At 40.2% G+C, this 17,232-nt stretch overlaps 1 protein-coding gene across 1 annotated transcript in view; it reads left to right on the top strand.

The window, feature by feature from the left end:
* The window catches only part of LOC309492970 (EP-cadherin-like), a 42,186-nt gene that overhangs the window by 22,985 nt on the left and 1,969 nt on the right, over nucleotides 1-17,232 (top strand). Inside the window, exons 16-23 of the mRNA XM_082161999.1 lie at nucleotides 7,362-7,579; nucleotides 13,187-13,285; nucleotides 13,367-13,522; nucleotides 15,697-15,841; nucleotides 15,950-16,125; nucleotides 16,208-16,336; nucleotides 16,426-16,611; nucleotides 16,693-16,937. Coding sequence (XP_082018125.1) covers nucleotides 7,362-7,579; nucleotides 13,187-13,285; nucleotides 13,367-13,522; nucleotides 15,697-15,841; nucleotides 15,950-16,125; nucleotides 16,208-16,336; nucleotides 16,426-16,611; nucleotides 16,693-16,937 — 1,354 coding nt within the window. The remainder of the gene's footprint in view (nucleotides 1-7,361; nucleotides 7,580-13,186; nucleotides 13,286-13,366; nucleotides 13,523-15,696; nucleotides 15,842-15,949; nucleotides 16,126-16,207; nucleotides 16,337-16,425; nucleotides 16,612-16,692; nucleotides 16,938-17,232) is intronic.

Raw genomic sequence — 17,232 nt, 5'->3', positions numbered from 1 at the left:
AGAACTGCCTTAATTGTACGTGGCATTGATTCAACAAGGTGCTGAAAGCATTCTTTAGAAATGTTGGCCAATATTGATAGGATAGCATCTTGCAGTTGATGGAGATTTGTGGGATGCACATCCAGGGCACGAAGCTCCCGTTCCACCACATCCCTACTCTATTGGGTTGAGATCTGGTGACTGTGGGGGCCATTTTAGTACAGTGAACTCATTGTCATGTTCAAGAAACCAATTTGAAATGATTCGAGCTTTGTGACATGGTGCATTATCCTGCTGGAAGTAGCCATCAGAGGATGGGTACATGGTGGTCATAAAGGGATGGACATGGTCAGAAACAATGCTCAGGTAGTCTGTGGCATTTAAACGATGCCCAATTGGCAGTAAGGGGCCTAAAGTGTGCCAAGAAAACATCCCCCACACCATTACACCACCACCACCAGCCTGCACAGTGGTAACAAGGCATGATGGATCCATGTTCTCATTCTGTTTACACCAAATTCTGACTCTACCATCTGAATGTCTCAACAGAAATCGAGACTCATCAGACCAGGCAACATTTTTCCAGTCTTCAACTGTCCAATTTTGGTGAGCTCGTGCAAATTGTAGCCTCTTTTTCCTATTTGTAGTGGAGATGAGTGGTACCCGGTGGGGTCTTCTGCTGTTGTAGCCCATCCTCCTCAAGGTTGTGCGTGTTGTGGCTTCACAAATGCTTTGCTGCATACCTCGGTTGTAACGAGTGGTTATTTCAGTCAAAGTTGCTCTTCTATCAGCTTGAATCAGTCGGCACATTCTCCTCTGACCTCTAGCATCAACAAGGCATTTTCGCCCACAGGACTGCCGCATACTGGATGTTTTTCCCTTTTCACACCATTCTTTGTAAACCCTAGAAATGGTTGTGCGTGAAAATCCCAGTAACTGAGCAGATTGTGAAATACTCAGACCGGCCCGTCTGGCACCAACAACCATGCCACGCTCAAAATTGCTTAAATCACCTTTCTTTCCCATTTTGACATTCAGTTTCAGGAGATTGTCTTGACCAGGACCACACCCCTAAATGCATTGAAGCAACTGTCATGTGATTGGTTGATTAGATAATTGCATTAATGAGAAATTGAAGAGGTGTTCCTAATAATCCTTTAGGTGAGTGTATGTAGTGTAGATTTTTGATGAGCATGCACTAGTTGATGGTGTTTCTTTAGGGAAGCATTCACTTGTCTCCCTTTTCATGCATGGGATGACATTTACATTTACATTTACATACATTTACATTTAGTCATTTAGCAGACGCCCTTATCCAAAGCGACTTACAAATTAGGACTAAGTTCAGCGAGTCATCATAAAGAGGCAAAAGCAACAACAACGCAGGAAGTGCTCAAAATACGAAGTTCAGGTATTATTCAGAGTAGCCTAAGCCTGATAAGTGATGTTTCAAAGGGAAAGGATTATTTTTTTTTTATTTTTTTATTTTTTTTTATTTTTTTTTTCTATAAGGTTAAGTGCTCACGGAAGAGATTGGTTTTCAGCTGTTTTTTGAATGTTGTCAGGGATTCTGCATTCCGGATGAGGGTGGGGAGAGCGTTCCACCAGCATGGAACTGTAAATGAGAATGTTCTGGAAAGTGATTTTGTGGCTTTCTGTGATGGAACCACGAGACGTCGCTCGTTGACCGATCGTAGGTGTCTGGTAGGGATGTAGACTCGTAGGAGTGAGTGAAAGTAGGAGGGAGCTGAGCCTGTGATAGTTCTGTAAGCAAGCGTCAGTGCCTTGAACTTGATGCGAGCAGCTAGAGGTAGCCAGTGCAGAGAGATGAACAGAGGAGTGACGTGGGCCCTCTTGGGCTCGTTGAAGACAAGACGAGCTGCAGCATTCTGGATCATCTGTAGGGGTTTGGTCGCACATGCTGGGAGTCCAGCCAGAAGGGCATTGCAGTAGTCAAGCCTAGAGATGACCAGGGCCTGGACGATAAGTTGTGTTGCATGCTCAGTTAGGAAAGGCCTGATCTTCCTGATGTTGTGCAGTGCAAACCTGCATGATCGAGCTGTCTTTGAAATGTGATCTGTGAAGGTCAGCTGGTCATCAAACGTTACTCCAAGATTTCTGACCGATCTTGATGGGGTGATTAATGATGACTCTAGCTGGATGGTGAAGTCGTGCTGTAGAGACGGATTGGCAGGGAGGACGAGAAGCTCAGTCTTTGCCAGGTTGAGCTGCAGGTGGTGTTCCTTCATCCATGTGGAGATGTCCGCCAGACAGCTTGAGACCCGTGCAGCTACTGTGGGATCATCTGGTTGAAAGGAGAGGAAGAGCTGTGTGTCATCAGCATAGCAGTGGTAGGAAAAACCGTGTGCCTGTATGATGTGTCCCAGTGATGTGGTGTAGATGGAGAAGAGGAGGGGACCAAGAACTGAACCCTGGGGAACCCCTGTGGTCAGCTGATGTGCTCTGGATACCTCGCCTCTCCATGCGACCTTGAAGGACCTACCTGTGAGATAGGACTCAAACCAGTGGAGTGAAGTTCCTGTGATGCCCAGCGATGAGAGGGTGGACAGAAGGATCTGATGATTCACCGTGTCGAAGGCAGCAGACAGATCCAGGAGAATGAGGACTGAAGATTTGGAAGCAGCTTTTGCGATCCGTAGGGCTTCTGTGACTGACAGTAATGCAGTCTCAGTTGAATGTCCTTTCTTGAAGCCAGATTGGTTGACATCCAGCTGGTTGTTTAGAGACAAGAAGGATGTTAGTTGGTTGAAGACAGCTCTTTCAAGTGTCTTCGCAATGAATGGTAGGAGAGAGATAGGTCTGTAATTCTCTACCAATGATGTGTTTAGCGTTGGTTTTTTGAGCAGTGGAGTAACCCGAGCCTGCTTGAATGCTGTAGGGAAGGTGCCAGTGTGGAGGGATGAGTTGATGATGTGTGTGAGTGATGGTAGAAGTGTGGGAGAGATGGCTTGTAGAAGGTGTGAGGGGATGGGGTCAAGCGTGCAGGTGGTAGGGTGACTGGAGAGGAGAAGTGTAGATACTTCTTCCTCGGTTAGCGAAGAAAAGGAGGACAGAGGGGTATTGGCTGTGGAAGGGGTCGGTCTGGGTTCCTGTGTGTGTGGAGCTGAGAACTGACTGCTGATAGCTGTTGTTTTGTTGGTGAAGAAGGTCGCAAAATCGTCAGCAGTTAAGGAGGAGGCGGGAGGTGGTGGAGGTGGACAGAGGAGAGAGTTGAATGTCTTGAAGAGTAATCGTGTGTTGGAGGAGCTGTTGATCTTGTTGTGGAAGTATGAAGATTTTGCAGCATGAACATCAACAGAAAAGGAGGAGAGGAGGGATTGATACATACTCAGGTCAGATGCGTCTTTTGATGATGACATGGAAGAAGCCTTTTCGTACTGCTTGTGTTCCTTCTTGAAACTTATCTATAGTCTTTTGGGTTATGTCCACACTAGTGCGTTTTCGGTTTAACACAGTATTTTAAAATGAAAACGATCCTGTCATGTTTTGGGTTTGTTCTTGTCATGTTTCTGTGTCATGTCTTGTTTCCATGTCTGTCATGTGATTCCCTGTTTGTCATGTGATCCTGCCATGTCTTATCATTGGTTAATTGTCTGATCATTGTTCACAGGTGTCCCTTGTTTTGTCATTAGTCTGTGTATTTAAGCCCTCATGTTTGCCATGTGTCTTGGTCAAGTATTGTTTCCTGTAGTCTGCTGTTGTGCAAAGTTCATGTTCATGCTTTGGTTTTTGTTTTCATGCCACGCCATGTTTTTGTTTCATGTTTTGTTTTAGTTATAATAAACTGCACATGGGTTCTCATCTATCAACTTGCCTCCAGTGGATCTTTATTACAGATCCTCATCCATACTGGTGTTTCCACCGTGTTACAGAAAAGATCTCCGTCCACCCAACTGACCAAAAACGCATGTCACAGGACCATTCATGCACACTGGGCATTCACGTACAAGTATAAACAGTTGCCAATTGTTGCCGATTTCTTTAAATAATAGCTTGCCTCTTGTGCATGTAGGCAGCTGCAGTATTATAAAATGCAGATTTTAACTGCACAAGGGCTACGTTTACATGCAACCAAATAATCCGTCAGTAATCGGATTGATGGCTCAATCGGACTGAAAAGCATTCATGTAAACACCTTAATCAATCCGATTGAGCTCGATCCGAATAAAATTTCGATCTGATTGAAAGGGGTGGTTTATTCCTTTTCTAATCTGATCGAGAGAACATGTAAACACTTAATCAGATTGAAAACCGAAACTGAAAGGAATGCGCATGTGTATTGTGCAATGACGTTGAAATAGCGTAATGATGTATGACACACGGAATGAGCTGTTGTTCCTGTTGACAGTGTGCGCAAGTCAAAAAAACTATTCCGATTTGAAGCTTGTGACATTTAAACACGCACATCAACCCGATCACATGCTAAGCGTTCATGTAAACACTACGTTCGGATTCATCAATCGGAAGGAATTCAGTCCGATTGAAACAAAAGTTGTGCATGTAAACGTAGCCAATGGCTGCTAAAAAAGGACCACAAAGTCAGCAAAACTTGCAGTTCTGTCTCCATGTTATTGTTTGAGTAGCCTTAGGCTATGTTTTCACTAGCGTGTTTTTGTTTTAAAACGCATAACTTTTGCTGCGGTTACGCCTGGGTCCGGAGTTTTCGCCCCTCGAAAATGGAAATGCTGTAGACCCCATTTTAGTTTGAAAACTCTGGGGTTGCATTTCAGTATAGACGGACAAAAATGGAGACTTTTGAAGATGAAGGCGTGGCTGCCCACATTTGCTCCCTGATTGGGTCTTCCAGATCATTGCATATCCTTCCCTGATTCGTTAAGCCCCTACCATATGACCATTACGCTACCAGAAGACAATAACAGACCACCCTCGACGACAGTGTAGTCGTTTGTTACTTTGAGAAAACAATTCCACCTCTCATCTGTCCACACAAAGGCATCCTTGCTCTTCCTCGCTATCATACTCATTGTTGTACCGGCTGGTCTGTGAATAGCAACCAACTGCAGAGTGAACAACCAATTTCCTTTTTACACTTGTACGCACAATCTCGCATGCCCAGTGTGCATGAATGGTTATGTGACATGCATATTCAGTCGTGTAGTGTGGACGGAGATCTGAAACGCAGTGCGGTTGTGTTGTTGTCCAGGCCTTATCTGAGAATTCATTCGGAAAAGATTTTGCTCTTGTGACGGTTTTGTTGCGACCAAAGCCAGGTTACATACCTAAGCTTCTTCTACTTAATTTACGGTCATTTTCTCCTCCGCCCTCTGAGTCACTGGAGAATGAGCTATTACGCAGTGGCGTAAATCTCATCAGTTGTTTGTTTGTTTGTTTTGGTGGTGTAAGGGTGGATTCCTGCAGGGGTTCAGTCTGCAAGAAATGCCGAATGACTAAAGAAACGTTATTAGCAAGATGGTAGAAAACTGCACATTTCTTGTCTATTCCACACACTGCCACTTATACCAACGACGGAAATAAGCGCAGTTACAATAGCTTAATATTTGTGGGAGAGCGTTGCTTTAGAGAGTGACATATTGTATTGCAATATGTAGCACTTCAAAGTCAATACCAAATCAAAACTAGTTAGCACATTAGTTGTAAATGAAAAGGTTTAATGACAAAATATGGTTATGGTTACACTTAAAATAGTTACAAAATAGATGTATGAGATGATGATGAATTATTAATTGTACCCAGCATATATGAAAAATGTTACCTGAGAGAGAGAGAGAGAGAGAGAGAGAGAGAGAGAGAGAGAGAGAGAGAGAGAGAGAGAGTAAGAGGAAGGAGGAGGTAAAGAGAGAGAGAGGGCCCCAAGAAAGGGACTCAGAGAAGAAGAGAGCCAGAGCATCAAAAAAGAGACAGAGCAACAGTTTCAATCTTCTTTTATCCTTTCCTTGACCATGTGACTAAAAACCAGATGTGAGACATTCAAACTGACCAATCAGATAATTGCACGTCCCCCACTGTACTAAAGGTGTGACAATTCATCGACCCCCAAAGTACAAACATTTTGGCCTTCAGGCCTAGATCACTATCAGCCCCTCTGTGCCTTTAGGAACTCCAAATGGTCATTGTGGTTGAAAGAGGGGGTCGAAAAACCGTCAAGCAAATCTTTGTTCATTTAAAATATCTTGGATTATTTTCAATTCTACAGTGGCTGCAACAAGTGTGTTGCCACTTTGAAACAAAGGATGATGCATTTGGTGAAGGATGCAATTTCTCGTGCTTATCTTCGCCTCCTAGCATTTGAGCTCACTCGGCTAGAAGTGTTGCTTCTTTTCAGAGGTTATCTTCTCAGGGTGATAACTTCTTGGTTAAGTATGTTACCCTGATTCCCTGACTAGGAAATGAGATGCTGCATAACTCTGCAATACTCCTTCGCTACTGCTATGACTTCCATCGTAGAAGTCTGATGGCACAGACGCATCCTTTTGAGGCAACAGTGAGGTGAAATCTCAGAGGGTTTCGCTAACACAGTCAGCCAATGAATTGGTGTGATTTTATACATGCTGTCGACTAGTGTCACAATACCAAAATTTCAGTAATCAGTACCAATAACAGTAAAAATTTACAGTTCTCTGGACCAGTTTTGGAAACATAGCAAAAACTATTGTAACTATTTTATTTTAATAGTTGTTTTATTTAACATAAAAATAAAACAATTAAATTAAATAAGTTAATTGATACATTAAAACATTAGCATGTAGCCTTCAACTATTGTCCAAATAAGTAAACATGTCATTAAAAAGTTCAAATAAAAGTTAGTAATAAAATTTTAAACAAAACACATTACAGGTACCAGAACAAGTGGCAGGTCTATTGCACTTACACTGGAAGATAATGCACAGATTTAGTTTGACATATCAGATTTTTTTTGTCCTGTCCTTTGCAATGGTTATCAATGTCAAACATCATAATTTCAGATTCAGTTCTGGATTTTAATACAGTTATCACTCCTAAATCTTTGCAATGATAAACTTTTATTCAAACTTTTATTCAAACTTTTATTCAAATTATGAATGAGTTATATACGGGAAGCGAGCAAAGAGAACTCCCTTTATGGACAATGAAGCTGATATCACGGCCTATCAGCAGGTAATGGATTGACCCTTATGATCATTACGTTATAAAAAAGGAAGTATTGACTTGCTAACCCTGATTCCCTGACTAATTGCAAAGTTGTGCTACTGGTATTTTTGACAACACTATTTCAGATCATCATCACACCTGGAGGGTGTTCCCATAGCATCTGCTACTGACACAGCGTCTTGTTCCCCACTCCAGGTTTACATACGTGACAAGATGCTTTATTGAGCCAATTGAATCTCTTTTTCTGACAGTCATTTTTAATGCATGTGATGGAAGAACAAGAACGCTCTTCCAGTCCTCTGACAAGCGGTTTGATGTGAACACGGATGGGACTGTAACACTGAAGAGACAAGTGACTCTTCATGAAGGCCACAAGGTGTTTTCTGTGGACGCTTGGGACTCCAGTGGAAAGAAGCACACGGTATCTGTCAGAGTTGAGCACACGGTCATGAACATCTCCTCTCCACAGGTACAAACAAGTTCCTTCCAGAAACCACTGTCAGTACAGTACAAGCCTGTCCTGTTTGCTTTTGTTTCCATTGCTGCCTTGTTTGTTGCCATAGTGATTCATTACTCACACCTGTTCCTCATTAGCCCCTTGTTATCTTGTGTATATAAACCTCAGTGTTTCCTGTGTTGATTGTCAGGTCTTGTCCTTGTATGGCTGTTTGTTTGGTGTTCTCAGTTCTGCACCTTGTGTTCCCTGTTGTTTTTAATCATTATTTTGACTCTTATTTTCATTAAATCTTACTCTGCATTTGGATCCAGCTCTCCCTCATTTCTGAGTACACCCAGTGTTACAGTAAGGCCATGATTGAGAACATGGTCCACAATAGTGGCCTTTATTTCATCGGAAATGTGCCTATGTTATTGGCCTCTTCTATCTCTTCCTCTGTTTTGCACCCCTACCCTTCCACCACCATAAGACTTTCATTCATATTCGAAACACAAGAGAAGATATTTTAAATGAAATCTGAGAGCTTTCTGTCCCTCCATTGACAGTCCATGCAACTACCACTATGTCGCTTCAAAAAGTTCATGAAGTGATTACTCCACATTTTCTGAAGATACACAATTGCTTTTGCTCTTTGATACCAATCTTTCATTTGAAAGTCACGTTTCTCGTATCCGTAAAACCGCATTCTTCCATCTTAAAAATATATCTAAATTACGTTATATGCTCTCAATGACAAATGTGGAACAATTAGTTAACCCCCTGAGGTCGGCTATCGCGCGGAAGTGATTTGCTCGGTTTTTTTTCTTATCAGTTCAATCGAGAGTCCAAATAATCTGTTGACTTTGATTTACAAACCAGTTTCATACATCAATCGATCCTGTTAAGTGTGTATTATTTTTGTGTATACTCACAATAAAAACAAAGTGTTGTGCTTTTTGCCAAATAAAGAAAAATAAACATGATGCGAGTTCAGCCTTCTCTCTGTCAGTGAAGTCAATTCTGAAACGCGTCCGAAAATGAACCATAACTCAGCGAATACTCAGTCAAACAGGCATACAGACACACAGGCATGAAGCTTGAATTCTCTTCCTTTAAATGAAGTAATTTTCATAAAAAACAAATATTCTCAGTTTATGTAATCTGTATGAAAAGAGCGAGATGTCAGTCGTTCTCATCTCAGCTAATTATTTTTAATGTGACCCCGCCCACGGAGAGCGCGCGCTATTCAAACGCAAATTACTGAGGCAATCCATGCAAACTGTGAACGCCCCCATATCAGCTCGAGAAAACACATCAAGTTTATTCAGATCATTGTACTTGTTTACACCGTCTCGCGTCGCTGTGAGGAATAATAATAATGGAAAATGTACCTCAGAAGTGCTGGTATTTCGAGGAGCAACGGATCCTGAGAATACTGTAGTAAGTTTTTTCATTCTCAAGTGAATCGCGTTTCTGTGTGTGAATGAATGAACGGCAGAGATGCGCTGTTTACCACAGCTCGCAAAAAGACGGTTTAAATTTGAATCGCGTTTCTGTGTGTGAATGAATGATCTGCTTTTAGCAAACTATTTTGCTATACTGAGATGAGTAAAAATCGACTGAAATATGTTGAAATAAAATGTATTTGTATAAGCAACGTATTAAACTGCAAATTAACATTTATATTTCTTATATAAACGAAAGACCTATGTTACAGACATATGAAAGACAACATTTCGTTGACTAGTTTTGGATAGATCATACATTTTTACTGTAAAATATTTGCCACCTCAAATAAGCTTTTGTTTGCCAATTTTTGCTCATATGTTAAATATAGTATGTTTTGTCAAAAATAAAGTAATCAAATAATCAATAACTTTGAAATATGTATGATAAAATGTATACTTTAGTTTTTACAAAGAAAGATTACACTTGAAGTGTTGTTGTAATTGTAACCTTTTTAATAAAATAAAAAAATTACAAGGTAGATGTAAACAAACTATTAAAAGGTAAATATCCCTAAAAAGTAAATAATTTTTATTGTGTTTTATTAGTGACAAATTTGGGGAGAGGATACATATTCCAAAACTGAAAATAGGAGAATTAACTGCACAATTACTAGACATGTTTTCCTTGGATATTATACAATTTGCAAGCACAATTTGTGGAAAAAATAAATAAATAAATGGGATGCTTCCAATTTGGTAGAATATATATATATATATATATATATATATATATATATATATATATATATATACACACACATATTGCTCTTGCATTCTTTCTTGGGGCTCAGTGACACCTGAATGAATGGCTCATTAAGTATGCGGGCCCCATTGTCTCCTCAAGTGCGAACCACTAAATATGCATAATGGTGTTGGATCATTGACGCCCACTCGCATATTGCCTTTCCAAACAGAAAGTGTTTTGCAAAATTTAAATCAATGTATTGTGTTATGTGAATGATAAGGCAGGGTGATTTTCACATCATTTTGAAGAAAAAACTCTAGGCGACAACATCCATTAGTCAAAAGTCTTTTAGTATGTGTTTTGTGGCCTTATTTCAGAAACTTTAGTTTTTTGTTTTTTCAATAACCATGCATAAACATTATTCTCTCAAAAATACAAACATGTACATTCATGTTGCTCACATATTATGGTAGCCCTGTTTGTGCTAAATAGAGTGTAATTATACCTTTGCCATTAATATGTTTATAAGCAACTGAAAAAAGCACTAATGTCAGGGCATGTCAGAACATCTCAAGGACCCCAAAAACACCTTAGACCCCAGAGGGTTAATGCGTTCATGAGATCAAGGCTAGATTATTGTAATGCTATTATGTGTGTTTGCCCTGCACGCTTAATAAACAAACTACAGCTGGTCCAAAACGCAGCAGCTCGAGTTCTTACCAGAACCAGGAAGTATGACCATATTAGCCCGGTTCTGTCAACACTGCACTGGCTCCCTATTAAACATTGTATACATTTAAAAATATTGCTGATTACTTACAAAGCACTAAATGGTTTAGCTCCCCAGTACTTAAGCGAGCTCTTAGCGCATTATAGTCCTTCACGTCTATTGCGATCTCAAAATTCCGGCCAGTTGATAATACCTAGAATATCAAAATCGACTGCTGGCGGTAGATCCTTTTCCAATTTAGTGCCAAAACTTTGGAACAGTCTTCCTACCATTGTCCGGGAAGCAGACACACTCTGTCAGTTTAAAGCTAGACTAAAAACACATCTCTTTGACCTAGCATACACATAACACATAATAGACTTTTATAATTCAATATTAGGCTGCATAGATTAGGTCAGCCGGAACCGGAAACACTTCCCATAAATCCTGATGTACTCGTTACATCATAAGAAGAATGGCTTCCACGCTAATATTAGTCTCTCTGTTAATCCCGAGGTTTAACGCAGTCCGCCGTATCCAGGCCTGGACACAACGACAAAGCAGTCCTGAAGTGTAAACTAGTATCTCCCCTGTGAAGGCCCACTTCTTCTTCCCTTTACCTCTGTTCAGATAAAACATTGTCAAAATAGTTCCAGTTCACATGGCTACACGGAAGACAGTTTTAGGCCAGACAAGTAATTTGTTGAGGTCAATTTGTAAAGAAAGACTATACCTGTGCACATATATATTCAAACGCGCATACCTATAGACTAAAGACGTGATGCGCATGTGCACGCCAACAGCGTTCTTGTGAGTTAAGGTTTTTGAGGTTTACGCAGAGATAATTTTATTTTATTTTATTTATTTTATTTTTAAGGCTTGCACCTTGGAACCTGTTTCGGGGTTTGCGTTCTTGAGCCACCGGGCACTGTTGTTGTGCGGATGATTGGGCCGGGTGCGTTAAGGGTTTTCTTTTAGAACGATGACGTGTTAGCGGCCCTAACCAGCTTTAGCTGGACAGTGGCTTTGTTCTGGAGCTGCTGTAGAGCCAGAATGGTGTCTATTGCTTTAATTTCCTTTTATCACTGTAAAGCTGCTTTGAAACAATCTATATTGTTAAAAGCGCTAAATAAATGAAGGTGACTTGACTTGAGTTTATATGATGAACAGGTGTTTCACCAGCCTGTCTGAAATCCTGTGCTGACCAGCTGGCCCCTATCTTTACAAAGATCTTTACCAGATCACTGGAGCTGTGCAAAGTCTCTTCCTGCTTCAAATGTCCCACCATCATCCCCATCCCAAATAAATTCGAAAATGATTGGACTGAATGACTGCAGACATGTTGTTTTAACGTCTGTGGTCATTAATTCATTTTAAAGACTGGTGTCACAGGAACCCTGCAGGATCCCCTTTAGTTTTCTTATTGAGCAAAATGTATCGAGATCTGTGGATGATGCAGTCAAAATGGGACTGCACTACATCCTACAACATCTTGACAGACCTGGGACTTATGTGAAGATCATATTTGTGGACTTCATATTTGTGGACTTTCAACACCTTCATCCCAGATATCCTCCAAACCAAACTATCCCAGTTCTCTGTTCCTAGCTCCATCTGTCAGTGGATCACCAGCTATCTGACAGCTATGCAATAGCTAGTGAGACTGGGAAAATTCACATCCAACACCTGTAAAATCAGCATTGGCGCCCCCCAGAGCACCAATGACTGCATTGCAAACTTACCCTGCAAAAAGCTCCTGAAGTTTTCTGATGACCTGAGGAAGTTCAACCTGGTTCTGCAGTCGTTTGGCCCTATTTTAAGGATCTAAGTGCATGGTCCAAAGCCCACGGCGCAAGTGCAATTAGGGCGTGTCCGAATCCACTTTTGCTAGTTTACTGATTGGAAAAATGGTCGGCGAGCCCGGCGCAGGGTCTAAAAGGGTTTTCCCTATTGTTTTAATGAGTAATGGGTGTGTTTTGTCTCTATTCTCTTAATGAGTAATGGGTGTGTTTTGTCTCTATTCTCTTAATGAGTAATGGGTGTGTTTTGTTTCTATTCTCTTAATGAGTAATGGGCGAAAAAAATCTGCGGCATTGACTTTAGACCAGGTTTTTGTTGGTCAATGGCGCAGTCTATTTCAGTTGTCTCAAAATAGCAATGCTCCAACAATGCCCCTGAACACAGATCAGCACACCCATGGGCGGACAGAGGGGGGCAAATGCATTTTCTATTTAAACAACGTGGTGCAGAACCTAAAAATGAAAACTGTGTAGGGCTGAAACTAGCCGGGTGCCGTTCTTTCCTCAGGCCATCTACTTAATAACCAGTAAAATGCCCCCTACTGGGCAATAAACACTATTAATAATTATTTATTTAGCATATCACACCTATTATTCACATTCCCTTTCATTTGTATATAACATACCAGTATATAGATATATTGTCTTTTGTCTGTTTTGTATATTGTTTATTTATATATATATATATATATTTTATTATAAGTGAATATTTTATTCACTTATTTTAATTATATTATCTGTCTTGTCGCTGTCTTTCACAGAGCTTCTGTCACCAAAACAAATTCCTTGGGTGTGTAAGCATACTTGACAATGAAGTTCTTTCTTATTGTGATTCTGGAAATGCAAAAGTTGCAAACCAAATTGTTTTGTTGCTAAGTGTCATATATTCAATTTCTGATGGAATCTCCCTCTGACGATCTGGCTCTGATGTTTCCAAAGTCGTCTTCGGGTCTAAAGAGAGCAAAGAGAGGTTGGGTTATTCCTCCATTCAATGTACCTGAGGGAGGCAGAGGTCCTTTCCCAGAGAAACTAGTCAAGGTGAGAATGAAGGAAAAGTTCAAAACAATAAAGAGGTTTGTCTTTTATTGACTTTGTTCTCTTATTGCTTTCTGTATTTAGATAAAGTCTGACTTTTCTAAGGAAGCTCAGATGGAATACAGGATCACAGGTGAAGGAGCGGATCTGGAGCCTAAGGGGACTTTTACTATAGAAAGATTATCAGGGAATCTGTTTGTGACTCGGCCACTCGACAGAGAAAAAAAAGCTTCATATAGAGTAAGTTGATTTTGAATCTCTCTTTAAACTTTAAAATCAACTGTTAGTTCTAAGTGCATTTCAGCTTTGAATTTTCTGCTCATTCTTAATTCTTTGAAATATGGCTGCATGAAATTGGAAAAAACATCACAGATTACATACGCAACCCTGGTTCCCTGAAAAGGGAACGAGATGCTGCGTCAAGACACTGCGGGAACGCCTCTGCCTAATTGCGTCATGAAGCACGTGTACAATCAGTCCAATGGTGTGACGAGATGTCATAGGCGGGTGAGGTCACAGACCAGGAAACTATAAAGCATATCTGGACTCAGACCACGCTAGCTTCTGATAGGCTGAAGCAAGTCGATCACAGGAATGCAGGGAGTATGGCAGGGTGATGCAGCGTCTCGTTCCCTCTTCAGGGAACCAGGGTTACATACGTAACCTGAGATGTTCCTTTTCAAGGGAATTTGAGCTGCGTCGAGACGCTGTTGGAACACTATGCCCACGATGCTATTATAACCAATGCCTGAAATCATTGCGCACACCAAGACACAAGCACCATAGAACCTGGAGTGGAGCCTAAATCCAACTTATAAAACCTGACAAATGTGTACGGTGAGGACCAGCCTGCCGCATCACAAATGTCCTGAAGGGAGACCTGACAGTAGAGCTTTCGAAGCAGCCATACTCCTAGTTGAGTGGGCCCGGACAGTCATAGGTGAAGGTTGACCGGCCACCCCATGAGCAAGTGAGATAGTCTCAACCAAAGAACATAATCTTTGTGCTTTGATAACCTCCTCAAAGAATGCACGGTGGGAGCGGAGCATCCTCATTGACAGCTAATCGCAACTCTAACGGCCAGCCTTCTCAAGAACTGACTGAGCATGCTCAACTCCCAAACAAGCAACACACAGTTTGTGTGTATCCCCACCCGTACGGAAATGAGGGCAGGGAAAAAGCACACTGCTTGAACTGGTGCTTGTTCGCCATTATTTATATATATATATATATATATATATATATATATATATATATATATATATATATATGTATATGTATATATATATATATATATGTAATTGAATCCTCATAGAAAATAATAAACAAATTACAAGCATAAATAAATACAATAGAACAAAGATACAAATGAAATAAAGAGTGCATTATGTTTTTTTTCAGGTAAGTCTAACGGTATTCAGGTACAGAAATTGAATATTCAAATTTAAAATATCACTGCATAGTCTTTACTGTATACATTAAATATAATTAATATTCATTAAAGCTACAAAAGTTAATTTCTCTTTGTATTTTGTTGTTTGATTAACATTAATGACTCAGACAGCTGTGGGAATATAAGGCTGCTGTCACTTTAAGAGCGATCGCACAGATCCAATATGATACGTATCTTGTCATAAACGACTATGTTTCTCAGCACAAATTGACCCGGAAGAGAAGGGAAAACGGCGCACAGGTTCAGAATTGAGCTCTCTTTGCATCTTCTTGCTCTCAAATCGTTTAAAATCATTTGAATGTTTAATCTGACAAGTCCTAAAACACATGCAAATGATAAACATTCGCTCTATGATGATTAAAGTATGCCGAAGATCACATGCATTTCTACCGTGGTGCCTGGTCCGTACAGGTCATACGTTTTCCCTTCTCTTCCGGGTCAATTTGTGCTGAGAAACATAGTCGTTTATGACAAGATACGTATCATATTGGATCTGTGCGATCGCTCTTAAAGTGACAGCAGCCTTATATTCCCACAGCTGTCTGAGTCATGGGGTGGTGGTGGCGCAATGGATAAGACACATGCCTTTGGTGTGAGAGACCCGGGTTCGAATCCACTGTGAGACACCAATGTGTCCCTGAGCAAGACACTTAACCCCTAGTTGCTCCAGAGGCGTGCGACCTCTGACATATATAGCAATTGTAAGTCGCTTCGGATATAAGCGTCAGCTAAATGAATAAATGTAAATGTAAATGTAAATATGATCCCTATACCCTATAATTATTTTGTATATTTTCTAAAAAGTAAGGGAGTTTTCTTTAGGACTAAACGTGCATATTGATTCGTCAAAGCTAACAGAAGTGGGCTAAAAGATACAACTCAAATTCTGATTTGATTGTGTTTTCAAACAACCTCAGATATTTGTCTCTTAACATGCCTGTATCTCTTCTCCGGTCTTTAGCTTGTAGTTCATTCTACTGGAGTTGATGTGAATATTGTAAAAGCGCCAATGGAAATTATTGTATATGTGATGGACCAAAATGATAATAAGCCTGTTTTTACACAAAATCCATTCAATGGAAATGTTTGTGAAGCTTCTGATATAGGTAGGTGTATGATGCAGTTTCTTAATAAAATGGTTTTTAACAGTTTTTTTCTTTTTCAAATGCCTCTTCAGTTTCACCGAATCAGTCTTTCTTCTTCTCTCACTGAAGGTCATGAGTTTATGACAGTCACAGCCACTGATGCAGATGATATAGTGCGTACTGTCAATGGTGTTATCAGTTACTCAATCGTCAAGCAAGATCCAGCATTGCCAAAACCAAACCTGTTTACAATCAACTCTGTTACTGGAGGAATTCGTGTGAATGCTTTAGGCTTGGACAGAGAGGTGAGAAATGATGAATGGATCTCACATTGGTGAAGAATGATTTCATGTAAACAAACTCACCTGAAAACATCTTTCTTTTCAGACATATTCCAGATATACTGTGTTAATTACGGCTACTGACAGGGCTGGAAACGGTTATTCAACCACTGGCACAGCTGTTATTACTGTGACTGACAGCAATGATAACGCACCTCAGTTTGAGCAAACCATGGTAATGTATATTAATAAATTCAGGATATTATAATATAAGTGTTACAACTTTATTTGTACTTATATACACCATACTTCTCTTTGTTTTAGCACACTGTATCTGTCCCAGAGAATAAAGTAGGGGCTGAAGTGGCCAGACTTACAGTTACTGATGGAGATGAACCTGGATCTCCTGCCTGGTCAACCAAATATAAGATTATTGGCGGTGACAAGAGTGGGTTTTTCAGTGTCAGTACTGGACCCAGCCAGCTAGAGGGCATCATCACCACTGTAAAGGTACTGTGTGTTGCTCATGTGTTTCCACAGGGAATTCGTTGTTATCATGTTCCATTAGTAAAAGTTGCTTTTTCCATTCAGCCCCTGGACTTTCAGAGGAACAAGCAATACATTCGTTCTGTGATTGTTGAGAACGATGATCCATTTTTCAGTTCTTTGGCCACTTTTACTGCAACAGTCAAGGTGAATGTAATTGATGTGAATGAGCCTCCGGAGTTTAATCCAAAGGAGAAGATTATTAACAAACCTGAAGATTCACCGGTTGATAGTGAATTGGTTACATATACAGCCACTGATCCAGACACTGGAAAATCACAGAAGATAACGTAAGATTTTTTTTTTTTTTTTCTCCAAGACAATCAACCCACCAAAATGTCATTATTCCATTTGAAAATTCTGACTAATTTATCCAGAGATTCAGATCTTGTAGAACAATAAAAATCCCATAGTCTTCCACTGATGGACTTTTCAAGGCAAGGCAAGTTTATTTAAATAGCACATTTCATACACTATGGCAATTCAAAGTGCTTTACATAAAGAGGAATAAAAAATAATCACAAAATAAAAGCAAGGAAAATTAAAACAGTTATTCAAAAGCTTTACATAGAAAGGAATTATAAT

The sequence above is a fragment of the Leuciscus leuciscus genome, assembly GCF_965113295.1.
Source record: "Leuciscus leuciscus genome assembly, chromosome: 2".
In the NCBI taxonomy this organism is placed as follows: Eukaryota; Metazoa; Chordata; class Actinopteri; order Cypriniformes; family Leuciscidae; genus Leuciscus; species Leuciscus leuciscus.
Note: the sequence above shows the minus strand (reverse complement) of the source record. Positions and strands in the feature narration are given on the sequence as shown.